Source organism: Leuciscus leuciscus, assembly GCF_965113295.1.
Source record: "Leuciscus leuciscus genome assembly, chromosome: 16".
In the NCBI taxonomy this organism is placed as follows: domain Eukaryota; kingdom Metazoa; phylum Chordata; class Actinopteri; order Cypriniformes; family Leuciscidae; genus Leuciscus; species Leuciscus leuciscus.
The window spans coordinates 3,006,341-3,028,210 of record NC_138740.1 but is presented as its reverse complement, the minus strand read 5'-3'; the positions used below and the strand labels follow the sequence as shown (position 1 = coordinate 3,028,210).

At 39.0% G+C, this 21,870-nt stretch overlaps 2 protein-coding genes across 2 annotated transcripts in view; one reads left to right on the top strand and one right to left on the bottom strand.

Moving 5' to 3' along the window:
* Nucleotides 1-677: 677 nt before the first annotated feature.
* gpr185a (G protein-coupled receptor 185 a) lies at nt 678-3,970 on the top strand. The gene is made up of 2 exons (XM_082141417.1): nt 678-983; nt 1,752-3,970. Exon 2 carries the CDS (start codon nt 1,775-1,777, stop codon nt 2,759-2,761), a length of 987 nt encoding a protein of 328 aa, XP_081997543.1. The 5' UTR covers nt 678-983; nt 1,752-1,774; the 3' UTR covers nt 2,762-3,970.
* Nucleotides 3,971-11,167: 7,197 nt separating this feature from the next.
* Nucleotides 11,168-21,870, bottom strand: part of LOC309477865 (actin-binding protein WASF3) — a 47,400-nt gene continuing 36,697 nt past the window's right edge. Inside the window, exons 8-9 of the mRNA XM_082141337.1 lie at nt 16,363-16,742; nt 11,168-12,098 (exon numbers count right to left, since the gene is read on the bottom strand). Coding sequence (XP_081997463.1) covers nt 11,941-12,098; nt 16,363-16,742 — 538 coding nt within the window. The 3' untranslated portion in view covers nt 11,168-11,940. The remainder of the gene's footprint in view (nt 12,099-16,362; nt 16,743-21,870) is intronic.

Below are 21,870 nucleotides of genomic sequence, written 5' to 3'. Positions count from 1 at the left end.
TATTCAGCAAGGATGCATTGAATTGTTCAAAAGAGACAGGAAAGACATTTATATTGTTGCAAAATATTTATATTTCAAAGAAATGCTGTTCTTTTAGAATCCAGACAAAAATGTATCACGGTTTTCACAAAAATATTAAGAACGCAAAAATGGTTTTCCTCATTGATTAAAAATAAAATAAGAACCATTATTAATTATTGAGCACCAATAATATTTGAGCACAAAAACAGTGTTTTCCTGTGATTTTATGAAGGATCATCATGTGACACTGTGGAGTAATGATGATGAACAAATTCAGCTTTGATCACAGTAATAAATTACATTTGAAATTATATTCAAACAGAAAACTCATCATTTGCTGTTTATTGTAATAAGCTCCTCGTGTAGGCCTATATATAGGTGTGAATATTTCTGGGTATACTGAAAAATGAAACTTAGCCGATTTAAAACCACAACAGTTCAGTTTGATTCCACTTCAATTCTACTTTCTTACACTGAAGTTTTAGACTGTAAAATCAATTCGACTCGATGAATGGCGCGCAACCGGGATAACGGGAGCGCGCGCGTTTCATCGCGTCGCGTCAGGATTCTATCCGCGTCGCGTCGCGTTCGCAGTGTAGGTGTGTGTTATGAATGAGAAAGAAAGGTCTGTTCTGCTGTGTTTCTGTACCACAAGCCATTGACGTCAGCAGCGCGAGTCATCTCAGCGACCAATCAGATGCGAACAAGCAGGCGCTTGTCTGTGAACTGCCAACGCTTCTGATCAGAATGACAAGCCAAGCCAGAGCGCTGCCCAGGTAACAACCCGAGGATAAACGATAAATAAATCATAACTGCAACAACGACAACAGAAGAAAGCCGACGGATTCTCTCTCAATCCCCGAAAGATGCGCTTGGCACGGGACGCTTTCCTGAGCCTCATCTATTCTTCATCTTCATCTTCACTGGATGGAAGAGGGATGGAGACACGCGCGCGTTCAGTGGTCGGTACCAGTCTTTGTTTGTGACATATTTCATAAAGAGTCTGTGTTTTACAACAGTGTGTGCATGATGCTATATTCACTTCAGCTTGATTATCAGCGCAGGAGTGGTAGAAATGTCTCAGTTAAGTATAGCCTCTTATCTGACATGCAGATGGCTAAAAATAGCTCATTCTCTGCCTCTTTTGAACAGATCTGTGACAGATCAGTTGTGTAGTCTGGTGTATCTTTGGTTATTTATTTTTATTTTTTTTAGTCAGGGTAAATCAAGTCAAGCCAAGATTGCTTTAAAGCAGTTTTCACATTAATAAACAGATAAATAATTATGATCAATTATGAATCAATTTCAGCTATAAAGCAGCTCTACAGAAGACAATGATGGCATTATTCAGCTCAAATCAGGTCAATGCTCCCTGCTGAAAAAACACTGAAGCTCTAATGGTTTCCACTAAAAACACCATTACAAACCATCAAGCGTTAACCATTAAAACCATCACCTAATGGTTTCGGTAACAGTGTTGCCAAGCGTTTCCCGCAGATTTGAGATCTGATCTCATGTGTTAGGACACTTGCAATTGTTTTTTTGATTAGCTATTATTTATAAAATTTTTGAATGTGTAAATTGTGGTATTGTCATTTTGTGTGAAACCTTATGTGCTGCCGTCTTGACCAGGTCTCTCTGGAAGAACAGATCGCAGTATCTCAAAGTGATTCCCCTGGTTAAATTAAGGATAAATGAAATAAATAAAAATGTGCTTGTCTGATTTTCAGTGATTGGCCCTCCTGCTGTAGCGATGAGTAACCTGCTCCTGAACACTTCTCTGTTCAACTGGGATGTACTGGAGGGAAGAAACACGTCGCCTGTCCCGTCCTGGGAGCTAGAGCCGGTTCCGGTTCCCGTGATCCTCAACCCGTGGGATGTTCTCCTGTGCGTGACGGGAACGCTCATGTCGTGCGAGAACGCGGTTGTGATCGCTCTGATCTCCTACACGCCCACTTTACGAGCTCCCATGTTCATCCTCATCGGGAGTCTGGCGTTCGCAGACCTCCTGGCCGGCCTGAGCCTCATCCTCAATTTCATCGTAACTTACATAATTGATTCAGGATTCGTCATGCTACTGTCAGCCGGGCTCCTCATCACGGCCTTCTCGGCCTCAGTGCTCAACATCCTGGCGATCACCGTGGATCGCTACCTGTCGCTGTATAACGCGCTGTCGTACCACACCGAGAGCACGCTGACGTTCACCTACGTCACGCTCGTCCTGTTGTGGGTCGTCAGCACTTTGCTGGGATCGCTCCCGGTCCTGGGCTGGAACTGTTTGGAAGACGAAAGCACGTGCAGCATCTGTCGACCGGTTAACAAAAGCAACGCCGCGGCACTCGCCGTGTCCTTCCTCCTGATATTCGCTCTGATTCTGCAGTTGTACCTTCAGATCTGCAAGATCGCGTTCCGGCACGCTCAGCAAATCGCAGTTCAGCGTCAATTCATGACTGCGTCGCACTCGTCTTCCACCACGAAAGGCGTCTCCACCCTGACCACCATATTGGGAACCTTTGCTTTCTGCTGGATCCCTCTCGCCATGTACTCGCTGGTGGCGGACACTCGATCCCCTGTGATCTACACTTACGCCACGGCTCTTCCAGCCATCTGCCACTCCATCATCAACCCCATGATATATGCCTTCAGGAACCCTGAAATACTCAGGTCTTTGAGGATCGCTTGTTGTGGATGCATGCCTTACAGATTCACCATGCGACCACGGACACCCAGCGATGTGTAGCGTCTTCAGATTAGAGCACAGTCGCGGTAATGGCACATCATTAAAGCACATGTTGCATAGAATACACATTTTGTAATCCAGTGGAGTGAGGAAATGTTCATTATTTGGGAATTTTAGTAGCACTTCATGTTACACGTACGGTAATGACATGTTACCGTAATTAATCACTTCAGTAAATTGAATAATTTTGTATAACATCAACAGTAGCTTACCTATGGAGCCCATGAAGTCACATGATGAGGGTAAAAACATAATGAGATGGGAGGAACATTTTATTTCCATGCTTTTTTGTTCCCACAAGAAAGTTCGCTTGCAAACATTTTGTGTTCCCAGAGAAAATTAGCTTTTGCTAGAAAACTTTAGTTACAGAAATTAGTGTTGTCACGATACTGGACCCAGACAGCAACATAGTGTCGGCCCAGATCCGGCCCACATCTGGCACACGTGGATTCAACGTGTGGGGGCTGGATCTGGGCCGACACTATGTCCAACTTCGATACGATACCATGAAAAATATAGATATTCGAAACCATTTCCGATACCACGGGGAAAACTGGCATATATACCGCCATACAGATAATTGTATCACTTGTAACAACTTACACACAGCACATTGAATCATTGAACTACATTTACAAAAAAAGACAACAGCCAGTAATAAAATAAGAACAAATTAACAAATTGCAAATGATAGCACAACTAAATACAATAGAACAAAGAGACAAATGAAATAAACACGGCTTTAAGTTTTTCAGGTGGGTCTAACAGTATTCAGAAATACTACAGAAATTAAAGTAATCAAATGTAAAATAACACTGGATAGTTTTCATTGTAAATATTAAAGCTACACTGTGTAATTTTTTAAGTTGATTCTTAGCAAAAAACACTTTGTTCTTTCAAATTGATATGTGCTCATTAATGTGTAATTCTACCAACTAATCAAGTATTCTCGTGAGCGTAAAATCTGCCATTTAGAATACATGCGAGCGAGTCGCTCGAGTGGCGGCAGCCATGTTGCGCCTCCATCTTGAAAATACATGTGCCAAAGAGGGACATACCTGGAAATTCAAGCTTCGCCTTTCGCGTTTTTACACTCATTGGCACCGTGACGAATGCGAGGGGGAGATTACTCACGACTGCCGGCAGATTTGAAATAATACGTCCACCGTAGGAGTTAAAACGCCCTCGGAATGGGAGGGGCTAGAAAGTAATATTTCACCGCTAGATGGGAGAAAATCCTTCACAGTGTAGCTTTAAATACAGATTAATGCTTACAAATAAAGCTACAAAAGTTATTCAGTCGAGAGCAGTGAGTGATTTTCTCTTTGTCTTTTGTCCTTTGATTAACATTAATGACACAGGTTTATTAGGCTGCTGTCACTTTAAGAGCGAATGCACCAATCCAATATACTGATACGCAACATGCAACTTTCTCAACTATTAAGTTCCAAAACTGAATGTATTTGCCTGAATACTCAGCGAGACAGGCATTTGAACATAATTTTGTATGAATTTGCCCATTTAACAAAAATAGGCCATGAAAAAGAAGTCAATTTGGTTCTCGCAAGCTGTTTGAGAGGCCGCTTTATGAGAGCAGTACTTATCAGTGGTGCACACGCTTTAGGGATGACATATATATAATATAAAACTATATTTCAGTGCACAAAGTTGTGAACACAAAGTTTCTCAGGGGAATGCAACAGCTTTGCAACAGAGAACCCAAATGTTTTGCAAGAGAACACAAATATACATTTTACAAATATGAATTTTCTTCCCATCTCATATTTTTTCCTGTCCATACTCCGTGCAAGCTGCTTCATACCAGAATACAATTGTACTGTAAAACTAACTATAGTGGTTTACAACATACCGTACTGTACAATTGACTGTCTAGGGTGTTTCCCTGCCATCGGCCTGAGGCATGCTGGGACATGTACCAGCAATCCTGTGTGGCCCTGCATAAAGCAGGAATAGAAGAAGGGAGGATGGATGTACAACTAGTTGTTGTTTGAACATCAGATATACAGGATTCCTACAGTACTGTACAACTAACCACAGTAATAGTGTAGTCACAGTAAAACTACAATCTCTGATAATTCATCACATCTGATAACACATGAAAAAAATAAAAAATATCCTAATAGTTATGAAATGCTGAGGCAAACAATACAATAGTTATAGCAAAATAATAATATCCAGTACATGCAGTGATTTCAAAATCCAGTAAAACTACAGAAACGCCTTAAGAAGAACACACATTTTCATGCAAATCAGTCAAAAACACAAATTGACAACAAAATACCGTAATCCATTTTCCACAGAAAAACACCATTGCACTTCAGGACAGTAATTCATACAATAAATGCGGTTTTGTGGCTCTTTAAAGCGTCACCTCAGTTCAAACGGCAGGTAAATCATCATCTCTTCCTCTTCACTACTAGTTATAGCACCAAATAAACATCAGAACGTATGTCGTTTCAACCATGGAAAGACATCAAATACACACAATCTTTCAAGTTAATCTACTAACTCTCCTGTCTGGTTTGTTTGTCGGGTGGATTCAGCGTTATGATTGGTCAGATCGCTCGCCTGTCAATCAAACTCGGCAGCACCACCAAATAATTACACATTAAATACATGTTGTCCATTATAATCAGAATGTGAACACACGGTAACCTGAACGCTGTAATGTAAAGATTGACCTGCAATTTCTGTAGTGATATAAGTGGATGTTTTATATGCATTTACACAGATAATCAAATAGTAATGTGGTGTCCAAATATGAATAAATATCATCATCATCATCATCATCATCAAAAGGGTATGTAATTATCCAAAATGTAGCATACACTTTACATTGTTGCCTGTGAGCACTGTGGTATGCCTGAATTCTTTACATTATCTTTACACATGTTAGCCATCAAACTAACCCCTGTACAATGATCCCAACGGCGCACTGAAGTGTATATTGTGCTATTCTCATCCTCCAATGGTTCACTCAGAGACCAGAACATGTGTCTCTGACATGCTAAACTACACAGTTATTAAATGCATCATGCATCATTGTGTACATTATTTCTGATATACTGATATATATTGACGCTGATCTTCCGGGTGTATCGTCACAACTAGTCATGTACTGTACGCACAGACATAGAGATAATGGTTTTCTGTTGTACGCTATCGATTGCTTTCATTTTTTCTTTGATGCTGCTCTCAATTGAATGTTGTGTGAATGTGTGGTGCATTATGCCTTATTTGCACTCGCTTTGATGTATTACAAGCTTGAAGTTGTTTTGCAATCATTTAATGCAACAGTAATACAGAACAGTAGGAGCCCACTAGACGACTTCTGTGTGTGAAAACATCTCGGTATCATCTGAGTATCATAGCGTGTCTGTGCAATGTCATCAGTTCACCTGAGACAAAATCTGCAATTCATTTCTGGCGAAGGCAGCCAAAGAACCAGATTTGTCATGTTGGATTCACTGAACATGAATGAAACTACTGTGTTATTCTAAATAATATATAAGATGTCTACATTTCTGAATGTACCGTCTCTGTTGCCAAGAGTGCTGTGATTGTCTCAGACTTCCAACTTTGTATTACAGTCGAACATAAAACGTTGGTCTTCATTCACAATTATGTCACATTCAATTTTTTTTCTTCAATGTAACATTTATATAGACGTATATTTTTGTACTTCCTTTGAAAGTTTCCCTCCTCGTATGTGTTGAGAGATCACAGATTGAATCTATAAATAGTGTGTGTAACATTCACCCCAGGAACATGGCTCTGTCTTCCTATGTTAGCGGTGTGAGACTGTCCTAATGCATACTGCACAATACAGTGGTTCTGGTTCTCAACCCCTTTGACCTCCCTCTGTCCAGGAAAATACCCGTAGGCCTGACCTGTACCTCTGATGCTTCAGTTGTAATAAACATTCATACATTTAAAAACATGATCTCAGTGTAATGTTGTATTTATTTTTTAGCATTTTAATTAAGATTGTTAAAGGGTTAATTCACCCAAAAATGAAATTCTGTCATTAATTACTCACCCCTCACTTCGTTTCAAACCTGTAAGACTTTTGTTCATCTTCGTAACACAAATTAAGTCATTTTTGATGAAATCTGAGAGATTTCTGTCCCTCCACTGACAGTCATTGGAGTGTTTGAGATTAATATTTTTAAATAAAGTGTTAAATTATGACCAAACAAAGTGACTGGAGTCGCATGGATTACTTTAAAAATGTCTTTACTACCTTTCTGGGGCTTGAAAGTGGTAGTTGCGTAGCCTGTCAATGGAGGGACAGAAAGCTCTCAGATTTCATCAAAAAGATCTTAATTTGTGTTCAGAAGATGAACGAAAGTCTTAATTAATGACAGAATTTTCATTTCTGGGTGAACTAACCCTTTAATATAACTACATTTAAATCATTATAAGACTTATTGGGACCCCTGGAAGTTTGCTGAGGCCTCCTGGTTGAGAACCACTGTATACCGTCTTTTTTGGTGACAGCATGTAAAACAGTACACAGGAAAAATGTTTATTACATTATTACATTGCATGTTTGTCCAATCAAATAACGAGTCAAGAACGAGATGCTAAAAAGCAGAAATTACTTCCAGTTCTTTAGTCACACTGAACATTTTTGAGGAAGTTATTTTTAGTGCTTCAGCAGAACTGCTTAATCCTGTATCAAACACACACACACACACACACACACACACACACACACACACACACACACACACACACACACACACACACACACACACACACACACACACACACACACACACACACACACACACACACACACACACAGTGCTGAAGAAAACAACAGTGCTCTTAAATAAGCCAGTATAATGCACTGGAGAGCGACGTGTCGATGTGCTGGTGTCAGTAAGGGTTAGGGTACACACACAGGTTGAGTGCATCTGTTGTTTGTCATGGTCTCCTCAGCATCCACTCTTCTCCACAATGAGCCACCGGAGAGCTGGCGGAGATGTAAGGGACAGATGGAGGCTCGCTGACGGAGGAGGACAGTGACGTCAGAGACTCGGAGGGAAGCTGGAGATATATAAACAAAATCCTGCTTGCTCTCTCTCATATATTTAGCATGCTTTAAATAGAGAAATGTTACAGCATAACCTCACATAGCAATTTTGTTCTGGCCTAGCTGGGTTAAAGACAAGGGCCACACATGTGCCATAACTGGCCCGAGTCTCAACTAATTAATACAAATTAATTGGCCCTGCATTGGGCCTGAATAGGTTTAGTGTTGTAGTAGAATAAATCAGACAAATCTCATATATTTGTCTGGAACATTTACTGGTACAAAAACAATAAAAGAAACATAACAGATGTGATCAATATAATTGATTTATTGCAGAAATGTGTAAAAGCAGCCCCGTCGCAGTCCTCTCTGCTGGTTTATGCATTAGGTTGTGAATCTTATCCTGATCCATGCCGTGAAGGCACGCATTTCTCATTCAAACACACATCACTGAAACATCCCAGACAGCAACATAGTGTCGGCCCACATCTGGCAGGTGTGGAGTCCTCGTGTACCAGATGTGGGCTGGATCTGGGCCGATTTCTCACCATTCCTGATTTCTAACACACACTTGCAGCGTTCGGCGAAAGCTGATGCTCTCTATATCATTTCTTTTTTTCTTTTCAAAGGGGTGGTTGATTATGATTTGACTTTTCTAGCTTTAGTTAGTGTGTAATGTTGCTGTTTGAGCAAAAACAACATCTGCAAAGTTACGACGCTCAAAGTTCAAAGCAAAGGGAGATATTTGCTTTTACAGAAATTGCTTTTTATGGACTACAACAAACGGCTGGTAGAGACTACAATGAGCTTCTTCCCGGGTTAGTGACATCACTAACCCCAATATTTACATAAACTCCGCCCCCGAGAACATGATTTATAGATTATCAAGACAGAATATGCTAATAAAATGACTAGAAGATAACTACACATAAACTACATAAATTCATCAACTAACCATTCAGAAATGTTGTGTACATGTTGTCACTTCTTCTTGAGTCTCTCCATCATTCTGACTCCGGTTTGAAAATAAAAGGCTAAAAGTTTTTGAAAGTTTCAGGACATGAGCTCTTGTAGCTCCGCCCTCTGCGCCGGGAGCTGCAGCTCATTTGCATTTAAAGGAACTGACACAAAACGAGGCGTTTTTGCTCACCCTCAAAAAGTGAAAATTTTAACATGCTATATAAAAATATCTGTGGGGTATTTTGAGCTAAAACTTCACACACACACTCTGGGGACATCAGAGACTTATTTTACATCTTGTTGAAAAGGGCATTATACCAGCCCTTTAAATGATCATGTTTGCTGTACTTGTTGTGCCATCATTGCCACACGTGGTCCAGCTCTGGCTGACAGGAGGACAGCCATAAGCAATCTTCAGCGTCGGATCACCATTGGCACATGTGGATGATTGGAGATCCAGTTGAAATAGCATCTTTTCAAATATGATGTGGTTTTTGCAGTAAAGTCCATCTTGAATCTTCACTGATAGGGCTTTGATGAAATACAGTCACTGCAATACACACTTGTATCAAGAGGGGCTATCAAATGAAATCATTCCCTATTACTGTTAGATGAAGAGAAGTCCAAAACTTCAACTGTCTTAAGGTACTGGATGTGATCATAATATATGTGGGGTGTGTGGACTCATGTTTAAACATTTAAAGGTCAATGTCAAATGAGTGTGAAGTTTTCATTTGCAGCTTGTAAGTCCAAAATCTTTTTTATTACTTATTTCTATAATATGTGTGGCCTTCTAACCTTTTAAAAGTTTGTCAACTGTTGTTTAAACTCTAATATGTAATGTTTTGTGCTACTGAAAATGCGGCCAAGTTATAAGGTTATAAGAGAAGGGACTGTCTGTATGATTACTTACATTCTTACAGTTTTGCTGTTGTGGATCATCTGTGTTTGGATTATTTGAGTTTAGTTTCTTTACATGTTTTTTAGCCCATGACTCCCCATTTCCTTAGTTGCTAATCATTTGTTAATTGATTAGTCCCACCTGTTCCTTGTTTTCTCCCTCATTCGTTCTGTGTTTATATATCTATAACCCGTTTGGTTCAGTCCTTTGTCTGTTGTCGGTGTGTATAGTGTGGTTTTGTTCCTGTTTCCTAATTTTCCTAGTGCCTTTATTATATAAAACGTCTCAAAACGAGTCAAGCAAATCATGATGAGCTGAAATGGCAGCCACATAGACCTTGAGGGTGGAAGGAGACAGCCTTCGTTCCAACCCTTCTTTCGTTCCAACCGTTCCAACAAATATATCTGATTGTATCTGCGATTCAGTGCATCAAAGTTCCTTTTATAACTTTTGGCCAGCATGGTTTCATGGGTCAGTCATTCTGATTTAACGTTATTAGCTGCTGGAAGCCATGTTTGTTGAACTGAATTTGAAGAAAATGTACTGTAAGCATTTGACCCAAAAATTACAAAATAAATGTGGACGCTATTAATCAGTTCTATTGCCCCCTATGGCTGGAATTTGACACAACTTGACACAAGGTGTGTGTCGTCTGTGTATCAAGTTTTGTTAAATCTGAACATTGTGATTGTCAGATACACTGTAGTAAATTCGTAAAAATGGGTGTTTCCTGTGGTTGCAAAATTCCAGGAATTTTCAAAGTTGGAAACTTTGTATGAGAATTAACGGGAATATTTGGGAATTATCAGGAATTAATAGGACTAACCAGGAAATTTGCAAAACTGCAGGTTAACCTTATGCTCAAGCAAAATGATTATATTTATGTTTGTATATGATACAGTTTGCATAAATTACCCCACATTTCCAAATAATTCCAATGAATTCCCGTTAAATTTCCTACTTGGAATATTTCCAAAATTCCCCAGCTTAATTTTCCACCCCTTTGCAAACCTAGTGTTGATGTATCAAAATTATTTTGATAACTATTTGTTATGATGTCAGAGGATAGGGGTTTTTGAGTTGAGTTGAACTGAACCAAAAATCTAGGGGGAGTAAAAAAAAAAAATGACAAAAAAATTCTTGGATATGATTTATTTTAGGGATTGACTCACGGATTCAGAGGAAAAAAAATAGTGTTGGCCCTTGTGGTTCTAGAGTTGTGCAGTAAAATGCAAATTTCTATTTCAGTAAAAGCAACATTTTATTAGATTTTTTTATTTATTTCATTTATTATTCATACATGCATTTTAGACTCTATTCCTACAACATGATAGTTTAAACATAAGATGCCATTTCCGTCTTTTGAGCAGTGTTACAAAAATCTATACAACAATAAATTGTAAAACACATTAATGATACAGTACAGAGTATTGTTACAAATGATAGCGGATGTCACAGTCTCGTCCTCCATCGCCTCGTCTGACACTCTTAAGCACACACACAATACACAAACACACACTATTAGTAAACTGCGAGCAGTAATAAATTATTGGCCACATCAGTGCCTTAAGAAATCAAAAAAAGTAATAATGAAAGCATCATGAAATTCACTCACTGCTAAACTGGGGCATAAATAATCATCACAACACTGTCCACAACTGAACAAAGAGACACATGTTGGATAATGGAGAGTTGTGATATTGAAGGAGAATTAGAGCAACTTTAAATATCTACTATAGCGATGATTTGATTGTCCATATACTGTATTCAGGGCATCTCGCGTGAAGCAAGCCTGAGATATCACAACAAATGTGTTTGCGTAACAATAATGTGGCAATAATTTGAACGTAAAATTAATACAATAATACCACTGTTGACCATCGTTTTTGTGTATCACAAGATATGGATAGATATTTCACTATATTCTCCGGACGGCTGACAAAAGATCAAAAGATAATCAAAAATCACAGAACGAATATTTTTTCTCAATAAGTATTTTCTTGGCAACTCTTGCAAAAGCTAGCATGTTGAATTTACATTGTATTTATGAGACACACTGTTTTCTGAAAGTGTCTGAACTGTCTCTTCTGTCGCTGTCATCTCTCTGTTTCTGCACTTGCACCGTGTCCTTCAGTTTGTGATCTCCTCAGCGGCCTCCTCCATGGACCATCTGAGCGTATGAGGAGGAGTGTGTGTGTGTGCAGGAATGGATATTAGCAGCATTCTGCTGGTGTCCGCAGTTCTCTCCGCGCGGGCTCAGTCGGACCACTCGTTCTCCTCCGGCTCCGAGTCCTCGTCTGATTCGCTGTACTCCACTGCGATGCGGCGGGACAGAATGGTGGCCACGTCGTTCCCCACGGGCTCTTTCTTGGCCTCCTGCTCTCTCTGCTCTTGCACCTTACGAAGCTGGATACCTAGAGGACAAGTCAACAGTCAATAAAACATAATGCCTACATCCTAGGACATACATAATTGAGCCTGGGAGGATTGGGGCTATGACGTAATTCGCCATACAGAGGGAATGCATTGACGTCACTTTCCCGCGGGAACACTCTCCCTCAGCCGGACTGAGTGGCAGAAGAGCTGCTGACTGACTGGGTTTAACAGGGGAAACTGTGAAAACGCCAGTAAAACGAACGATTATCAGTTTAAACGAAAGGTTGGACTCGATATAGTGTTCCTTACAACTTAACAAAGATCCAGTGATCATGGATATTGATATGCAGCAGGAATCATGTTTCCTGACATTTATATGAGCCTGATTTCAACGCTGAGGAAATACATAAAGCAAATTTGCCTGTGAACGCTTTATATAATTATAATATAGGTGATGACTTATACCAATGTAATATATATCATCATATCCTCCAGCCCTAAAACTTGTGTAGTTTTTTGTCAGTGTTTATTTAAAAACGTCCAATTATGCAGAATATACGATGGTAAATATTTAATTGATGAGTTGTCAATACAATATATAACAATACAATAAATTCAGCATACTGACACACAGTGATAACTGCAAATCCAGCTGTTATCCAGTTGTTTCTGTGAATCAATCTGCTTCTCTGTTCTGTAGCTTTCGGCAGTGTGTAAAAATATACCTCAGATTTCTTGTCAAATCTAGTTGTACAATCGATCTCAAAGCTCTTTTCCGTTGTAGGTGTGTTTTGTGTGTTTTTCGTGTCATTCACGCTGCAAACAGTCTTTTTGCCACTCAGTGTGTGTGACCGCAGTCACTCCAGCCGACAGTGACGTCACACACACACACACACACACACACACACACACACACACACACACACACACACACACACACACACACACACACACACACACACACACACACACACACACACACACACACACACACACACACACACACACACACACACACACACACACACACACACACACTATTGCCTGTGCAGCTCAAAGCTCGCTCAGTTGAGTCAGTGCTGCCACACAAATTACAATTCAGTGATTAAAAATATGAATCGACTATGAATAGACCTTAATCAGAGCAGCGCCATCACGGGAATGAAAGCACTCATTGATCAACTGATTAGTGTCACACCTGTTCCCTGTTCAGTTGATTACCTTCCTCTGTGTGTTTAAGCCTTCTGTTCTCCCCCGGTATTGTGTTAATGTTACACTTGGTTTGTGCTATGTTCTTGTACCTTGTGTTGATTAAAGTGTATTATTATCTTTCACTCTGCGTCACACACCTTCACTGGATGATCTACACAGCCGACCCCTAACTAGTGATGGGAGAAACGAAGCTTTTCAAAGCTTTGAATCAGTTGAACCAATTGCTTCGTAAAATGATTCACTGTTTCGAAGTGTTTGAAAAGCCACGCGCTGGAGACCCTAGACTCTGCTAGATTGGTCAGAACAGTGGAAATGCAACAAAAACTCAGGCCAAACATGCATAAAAACACCTTTTACAAACCCATTGTAAAGGTCCTTGTACACTGAGGGCCCTATATTAACGATCTAAGCTCATGGTCTAAAGCGCAGGGCTCAAGTGCACTTATGGCGTGTCTGAATCCACTTTTGCTAGTTTAAAGACGGGAAAAATGGTCGGCGCTCCCGGCGCATGGTCTAAAAGGGTCGTCCCTATTCTCTTAATGAGTAATGGGTGTGTTTTGGGATTTATGTGCGTTAAACCAATCAGAGTCTCGTCTCCCATTCCCTTTAAAAGCCAGTTGCGCTCGCGCCATGGCAGACTCGCTATTTACATGACGGAATTTGATAGTGGAGAGACCGAATGAGTCTCCAGAGTGCAAACGGATCTGCTCGTGCGCGAGGTAAAAGTGCACAAGCAGAACATCTACAGGACAAGCCAGATTCCACCATGTCTTTATGTACACGATAATAATCTTTTACATTGTAATCCTTTTATTTTAAATGTTTGGCATGTTTGTGTGCTGCTGTGTGTGTAATAAGCAGAGTGTGTGTGTAATAAGCAGAGTGTATGCGCGTGTTGGATTCGCCTATAGGCTCACATCACTAACACGCTCATTAAATAACAAAAAAAATACTGCGCCATTGACTTTAGACCAGGTTTCAGTTGGTCAATGGCTCAGTCAGTTCCTCAAAATAGCAACACGCCAACAATGCGCCTGAACACACTCCTCGTTCTCAGACCAGCAGCCCATGGGTGAACAAATGGGCACAAATACATTTGCTATTTAAACAACGTGACGCAGGACGTGAAAATGAAAACTGCGTCGGGCTGAAACTAGCCAAAAACACTTGCGTCGCGCTTGGCGCTGCATTGCTCTGGGTGTAAGATAGCGCCCTGAGTCCGAAATTTTCATATGCGTTTTTTCATATCCGTGATTCGGTGGCTCTGAATTGTCAAAAACGCTTCTCAAAAGGTTTGCTACGGATGCGAAAAACGCAGAAAATCTAACCCGATCCAAATTTTTTTATGACGCACGAAAGTTTTGGAGGCAGTGTGTAAACGTGATTGACACAACATGAGGGCGTATTTATTTTTTAACGTGCGAAAATTTCGGACGAATTTGGGACTCAGTGTGCAAGGACCTTAAATGTTTTATTTAAAGTAAACTCTATCAAATGCAATTAACTAATCATCTAATAAAATTCAATATCAAGTGTTTGTATAATATGTTCTTTTATAAAATCAGGGCTTGTTTTGTTTGTTTCCTTGAATGGCTCAGCTAAACAGGCCAATAAGAGACTATTAACTACTATTATTCCTTTTAATAATACGATTGTCTCATTAAAACATGTACAAATGTATAAAACTGATCAGAGATCAGGTAAAACCCATAGACACTTGTTCAGTGGTTCTCAGTGACTCCTCATGATTCATGGTTGACCGAGATCATCGCCCACCAGCGGCGAACCAGTGAAATTATGAAACATTTTGAAACAGTTATGACGTAACAAAGCCTCGTTTACTGAAATCACGTGACCGTGGCAGTTTGATACACACTCTGAAAAGGCAGATTTCGCATTTGCACACACATTTTTTTGGGGGATTTGTACTACTATATGTACGGCAGAACTTTTGCAAAATTCATAGTCAGTGGAAGATTGGGCGTACATAATAAATATGTGCTTTGTGTACACTCATTTCAATGTCCATTTTTTTGAGTTTGCAATGGTTAATCATCATGCCCCTGTGGCCTAGAGCTAACCAATCAGAATTAAGCATTTAATAATATATACAGTTTGGAAGCATTTAGACATTTTAATGTTTTTGAAAGAAGTATCTTCGGCTCAGCAAGGCTGCATTTAATTGATCAGAAATACAGAAACAATATTGTGAAATATTATTACAAAACAAATAACTTATTTCTATATTAATATATTTAAACTGTAATTTATTCCTGTGATCAAAGCTGAATTTTCAGCATCATTACTCCAGTCTTCAGTGTCACATGATCCTTCAGAAATCATTCTAATATGATGATTTGATGCTCAAGAAACATTCATTATTATTATCAATGTTGAAAACAGTTATGCTGCTTCATATTTTATGAAAACCGTAATCTTTTTTTTAGGATTCTTTAAAAAGTGGAACATTATAATTCTCCACTGAATAAAAGCATGTGACACTGAACAATGGAGTAATGGCTGCTGAAAATGCAACTTTGTTATCACAGAAATAAATAAAAAAAATTAAATATCGATAATTTTTTTGTTACATTGTAATATTGATCAATATTTCAGTTTTTACTGTATTTTTGATGAAATAAATGCTGTTTTGTTGAGCAAAGAACAACGTTTATTTCAAAACCATTTTCGTTTAAAAAAATCTTTATAATTACAAACTTTTGATTGCTAGTGTATGTATATTTCCCCCCCTTTAAAAGTATATGTGTAAAGGACCTATTTTTAGGGCATTTTTTACTCCTAATTAGCATAATTGTTAGTAAACGCATATGGAACACATAACATGATTCATACAGCACAATACGCAGCAAGCAATTCTGCGTTTAAAAGACATCTAATAGCCATCCAAACACAGCCCAGACCCAGCCCAGACCAAATTTAATAGACGCTTAAACCATAGCCCAAGAATACGCTAGGTAGTCTTTTGGACGGCTGTTTGGACGGCTATTAGACGTCTTTCAAATGCAAAATTGCTTGCTGGGATGTTTGCTGGGTATCCTGAAGTCAAAATCCTTTGCTTTGCGTACTGACCTCTGCGGATGGCGGCCAGCAGGTCGCTCCGGGCATCACTGATGGGGACGAGGGGCACCTGGCCCTTTCTGGGAAGAGTAGACTCTCCAGGTGTGTGTGTTCCTCGTAACGGGGACGGGGCGTGGGTGGGCGGTCCCGGTGGGGGGGGAGGCGGAGCCATCGGTGGGCCGCCCATCACAGTATGCGAAGGGGACCCGGTGTAGGCCGAGGCAGGAGCCGGTGGAGGAGAGGGGCTGTAGGGCCGTGAGAGGGAGATCACTGTCCCCGGAGCCAGTGATGGAGGGCCAGATGTGCTGTCAAACGCAGTCTGAGATGAAGGGATGAGGGGAGGAGGGGGAGGGGGGGCGGGTGGGATGATGTGCTCGAGGATTTGATGGCCGCTGTCAAGGGATTACAAGGGAAAGTTGTTTAAGGAACTATTTTGCATTGAATTATTTTGTCATTTCCTACTAATGCCACTATTGCCTCAAAAGAACAGTTCACCCAAAACCAAAGATGAGTATTGAAATGTTTACACAGCTTAAAACAAGTCATTACAAGGGAAAGTTGTTTAAGGAACTACTGTAGTCACAATTTGAAGTGGATCAAAAAAAGTTCATCAAAGTTTTCCTAAGACAAGAACGGGTATTGTTCCACATTCATGTATAACTTTAATGAAAGGTTTTGATCCACTTTAAATATTGACTGCTGTATTTTGCATTGAAAAATATTTGTCACTTCCTATTACTGCCTCAAAAAGAACAGTTCACATAAAAATAAAGATGAGTAGTTTACTTACCTTCAGTCATTTTAAACCCAAATAATTATTGAAATGTTTACACAGCATAAAACGTCCTCATTATAAACTAAGCTTTTATTTAATGAAGCTCCAAAACTGCTTGTTTTGATATTACGGGATCTGGGCAAATATAGAGCAAGATATTGACCAATAGTTATACATCATCTTATCATAGGCTCCGCCCACTGGTGTTCAGTCCCTTAACGGCTGACATTTGCCTACACTGGATGTGAGTGTCGCGACAAAAGCAAATAAAAGCCATTATAATGACTGATCCTGTCTACACTGATACAGTATACAGATGTGTGTTCAGATTATAATGACTGACGCTGATACACTGATACAGTATACAGATGTGTGTTCAGATTATAATGACTGACGCTGATACACTGATACAGTATACAGATGTGTGTTCAGATTATAATGACTGACTCTGTCTACACTGATACAGTATACAGATGTGTGTTCAGATTATAATGACTGACTCTGATACACTGATACAGTATACAGATGTGTGTTCAGATTATAATGACTGACGCTGATACACTGATACAGTATACAGATGTGTGTTCAGATTATAATGACTGACGCTGTCTACACTGATACAGTATACAGATGTGTGTTCAGATTATAATGACTGATGCTGATACACTGATACAGTATACAGATGTGTGTTCAGATTATAATGACTGACGCTGTCTACACTGATACAGTATACAGATGTGTGTTCAGATTATAATGACTGACTCTGATACACTGATACAGTATACAGATGTGTGTTCAGATTATGACTGACTCTGATACACTGATACAGTATACAGATGTGTGTTCAGATTATAATGACTGACTCTGATACACTGATACAGTATACAGATGTGTGTTCAGATTATAATGACTGACTCTGATACACTGATACAGTATACAGATGTGTGTTCAGATTATAATGACTGACTCTGATACACTGATACAGTATACAGATGTGTGTTCAGATTATAATGACTGACTCTGATACACTGATACAGTATACAGATGTGTGTTCAGATTATAATGACTGATCCTGTCTACACTGATACAGTATACAGATGTGTGTTCAGATTATAATGACTGACTCTGATACACTGATACAGTCTACAGATGTGTGTTTAGATTATAATGACTGACTCTGATACACTGATACAGTATACAGATGTGTGTTCAGATTATAAAGACTGACTCTGATACACTGATACAGTATACAGATGTGTGTTCAGATTATAATGACTGACTCTGATACACTGATACAGTATACAGATGTGTGTTTAGATTATAATGACTGACTCTGATACACTGATACAGTATACAGATGTGTGTTCAGATTATAAAGACTGACTCTGAGACACTGATACAGTATACAGATGTGTGTTCAGATTATAATGACTGACTCTGATACACTGATACAGTATACAGATGTGTGTTCAGATTATAATGACTGACTCTGATACACTGATACAGTATACAGATGTGTGTTCAGATTATAATGACTGACGCTGATACACTGATACAGTATACAGATGTGTGTTCAGATTATAAAGACTGACTCTGAGACACTGATACAGTATACAGATGTGTGTTCAGATTATAATGACTGACTCTGATACACTGATACAGTATACAGATGTGTGTTCAGATTATAATGACTGACTCTGATACACTGATACAGTATACAGATGTGTGTTCAGATTATAATGACTGACTCTGATACACTGATACAGTATACAGATGTGTGTTCAGATTATAATGACTGACTCTGATACACTGATACAGTATACAGATGTGTGTTCAGATTATAAAGACTGACTCTGAGACACTGATACAGTATACAGATGTGTGTTCAGATTATAATGACTGACTCTGATACACTGATACAGTATACAGATGTGTGTTCAGATTATAATGACTGACTCTGATACACTGATACAGTATACAGATGTGTGTTCAGATTATAATGACTGACTCTGATACACTGATACAGTATACAGATGTGTGTTCAGATTATAATGACTGACGCTGATACACTGATACAGTATACAGATGTGTGTTCAGATTATAATGACTGACTCTGATACACTGATACAGTATACAGATGTGTGTTCAGATTATAATGACTGACGCTGTCTACACTGATACAGTATACAGATGTGTGTTCAGATTATAATGACTGACTCTGATACACTGATACAGTATACAGATGTGTGTTCAGATTATAATGACTGACGCTGATACACTGATACAGTATACAGATGTGTGTTCAGATTATAATGACTGACTCTGATACACTGATACAGTATACAGATGTGTGTTCAGATTATAATGACTGACGCTGATACACTGATACAGTATACAGATGTGTGTTCAGATTATAATGACTGACGCTGTCTACAATGATACAGTATACAGATGTGTGTTCAGATTATAATGACTGACGCTGATACACTGATACAGTATACAGATGTGTGTTCAGATTATAATGACTGACTCTGATACACTGATACAGTATACAGATGTGTGTTCAGATTATAATGACTGACGCTGATACACTGATACAGTATACAGATGTGTGTTCAGATTATAATGACTGACGCTGTCTACAATGATACAGTATACAGATGTGTGTTCAGATTATAATGACTGACTCTGATACACTGATACAGTATACAGATGTGTGTTCAGATTATAATAACTGACGCTGATACACTGATACAGTATACAGATGTGTGTTCAGATTATAATGACTGAGGCTGATACACTGATACAGTATACAGATGTGTGTTCAGATTATAATGACTGACGCTGATACACTGATACAGTATACAGATGTGTGTTCAGATTATAATGACTGACTCTGATACACTGATACAGTATACAGATGTGTGTTCAGATTATAATGACTGACTCTGATACACTGATACAGTATACAGATGTGTGTTCAGATTATAATGACTGACTCTGATACACTGATCCACTCGAGGATTTGATGGCCGCTGTCAAGGGATTACAAGGGAAAGTTGTTTAAGGAACTATTTTGCATTGAATTATTTTGTCATTTCCTACTAATGCCACTATTGCCTCAAAAGAACAGTTCACCCAAAACCAAAGATGAGTATTGAAATGTATACACTGATACAGTATACAGATGTGTGTTCAGATTATAATGACTGACGCTGTCTACACTGATACAGTATACAGATGTGTGTTCAGATTATAATGACTGACTCTGATACACTGATACAGTATACAGATGTGTGTTCAGATTATAATGACTGACTCTGTCTACACTGATACAGTATACAGATGTGTGTTCAGATTATAATGACTGACTCTGATACACTGATACAGTATACAGATGTGTGTTCAGATTATAATGACTGACGCTGATACACTGATACAGTATACAGATGTGTGTTCAGATTATAATGACTGACTCTGATACACTGATACAGTATACAGATGTGTGTTCAGATTATAATGACTGACGCTGATACACTGATACAGTATACAGATGTGTGTTCAGATTATAATGACTGACTCTGATACACTGATACAGTATACAGATGTGTGTTCAGATTATAATGACTGACGCTGTCTACACTGATACAGTATACAGATGTGTGTTCAGATTATAATGACTGACTGTCTACACTGATACAGTATGCAGATGTGTGTTCAGATTATAATGACTGACTCTGATACACTGATACAGTATACAGATGTGTGTTCAGATTATAATGACTGACGCTGATACACTGATACAGTATACAGATGTGTGTTCAGATTATAATGACTGACTCTGATACACTAATACAGTATACAGATGTGTGTTCAGATTATAATGACTGACGCTGATACACTGATACAGTATACAGATGTGTGTTCAGATTATAATGACTGACGCTGATACACTGATACAGTATACAGATGTGTGTTCAGATTATAATGACTGACTCTGATACACTGATACAGTATACAGATGTGTGTTCAGATTATAATGACTGACTCTGATACACTGATACAGTATACAGATGTGTGTTCAGATTATAATGACTGAGGCTGATACACTAATACAGTATACAGATGTGTGTTCAGATTATAATGACTGAGGCTGATACACTGATACAGTATACAGATGTGTGTTCAGATTATAATGACTGAGGCTGATACACTGATACAGTATACAGATGTGTGTTCAGATTATAATGACTGACGCTGTCTACACTGATACAGTATACAGATGTGTGTTCAGATTATAATGACTGACGCTGTCTACACTGATACAGTATACAGATGTGTGTTCAGATTATAATGACTGACTCTGTCTACACTGATACAGTATACAGATGTGTGTTCAGATTATAATGACTGACTCTGATACACTGATACAGTATACAGATGTGTGTTCAGATTATAATGACTGACGCTGATACACTGATACAGTATACAGATGTGTGTTCAGATTATAATGACTGACGCTGATACACTGATACAGTATACAGATGTGTGTTCAGATTATAATGACTGACTCTGTCTACACTGATACAGTATACAGATGTGTGTTCAGATTATAATGACTGACTCTGTCTACACTGATACAGTATACAGATGTGTGTTCAGATTATTATGACTGACGCTGTCTACACTGATACAGTATACAGATGTGTGTTCAGATTATAATGACTGACGCTGATACACTGATA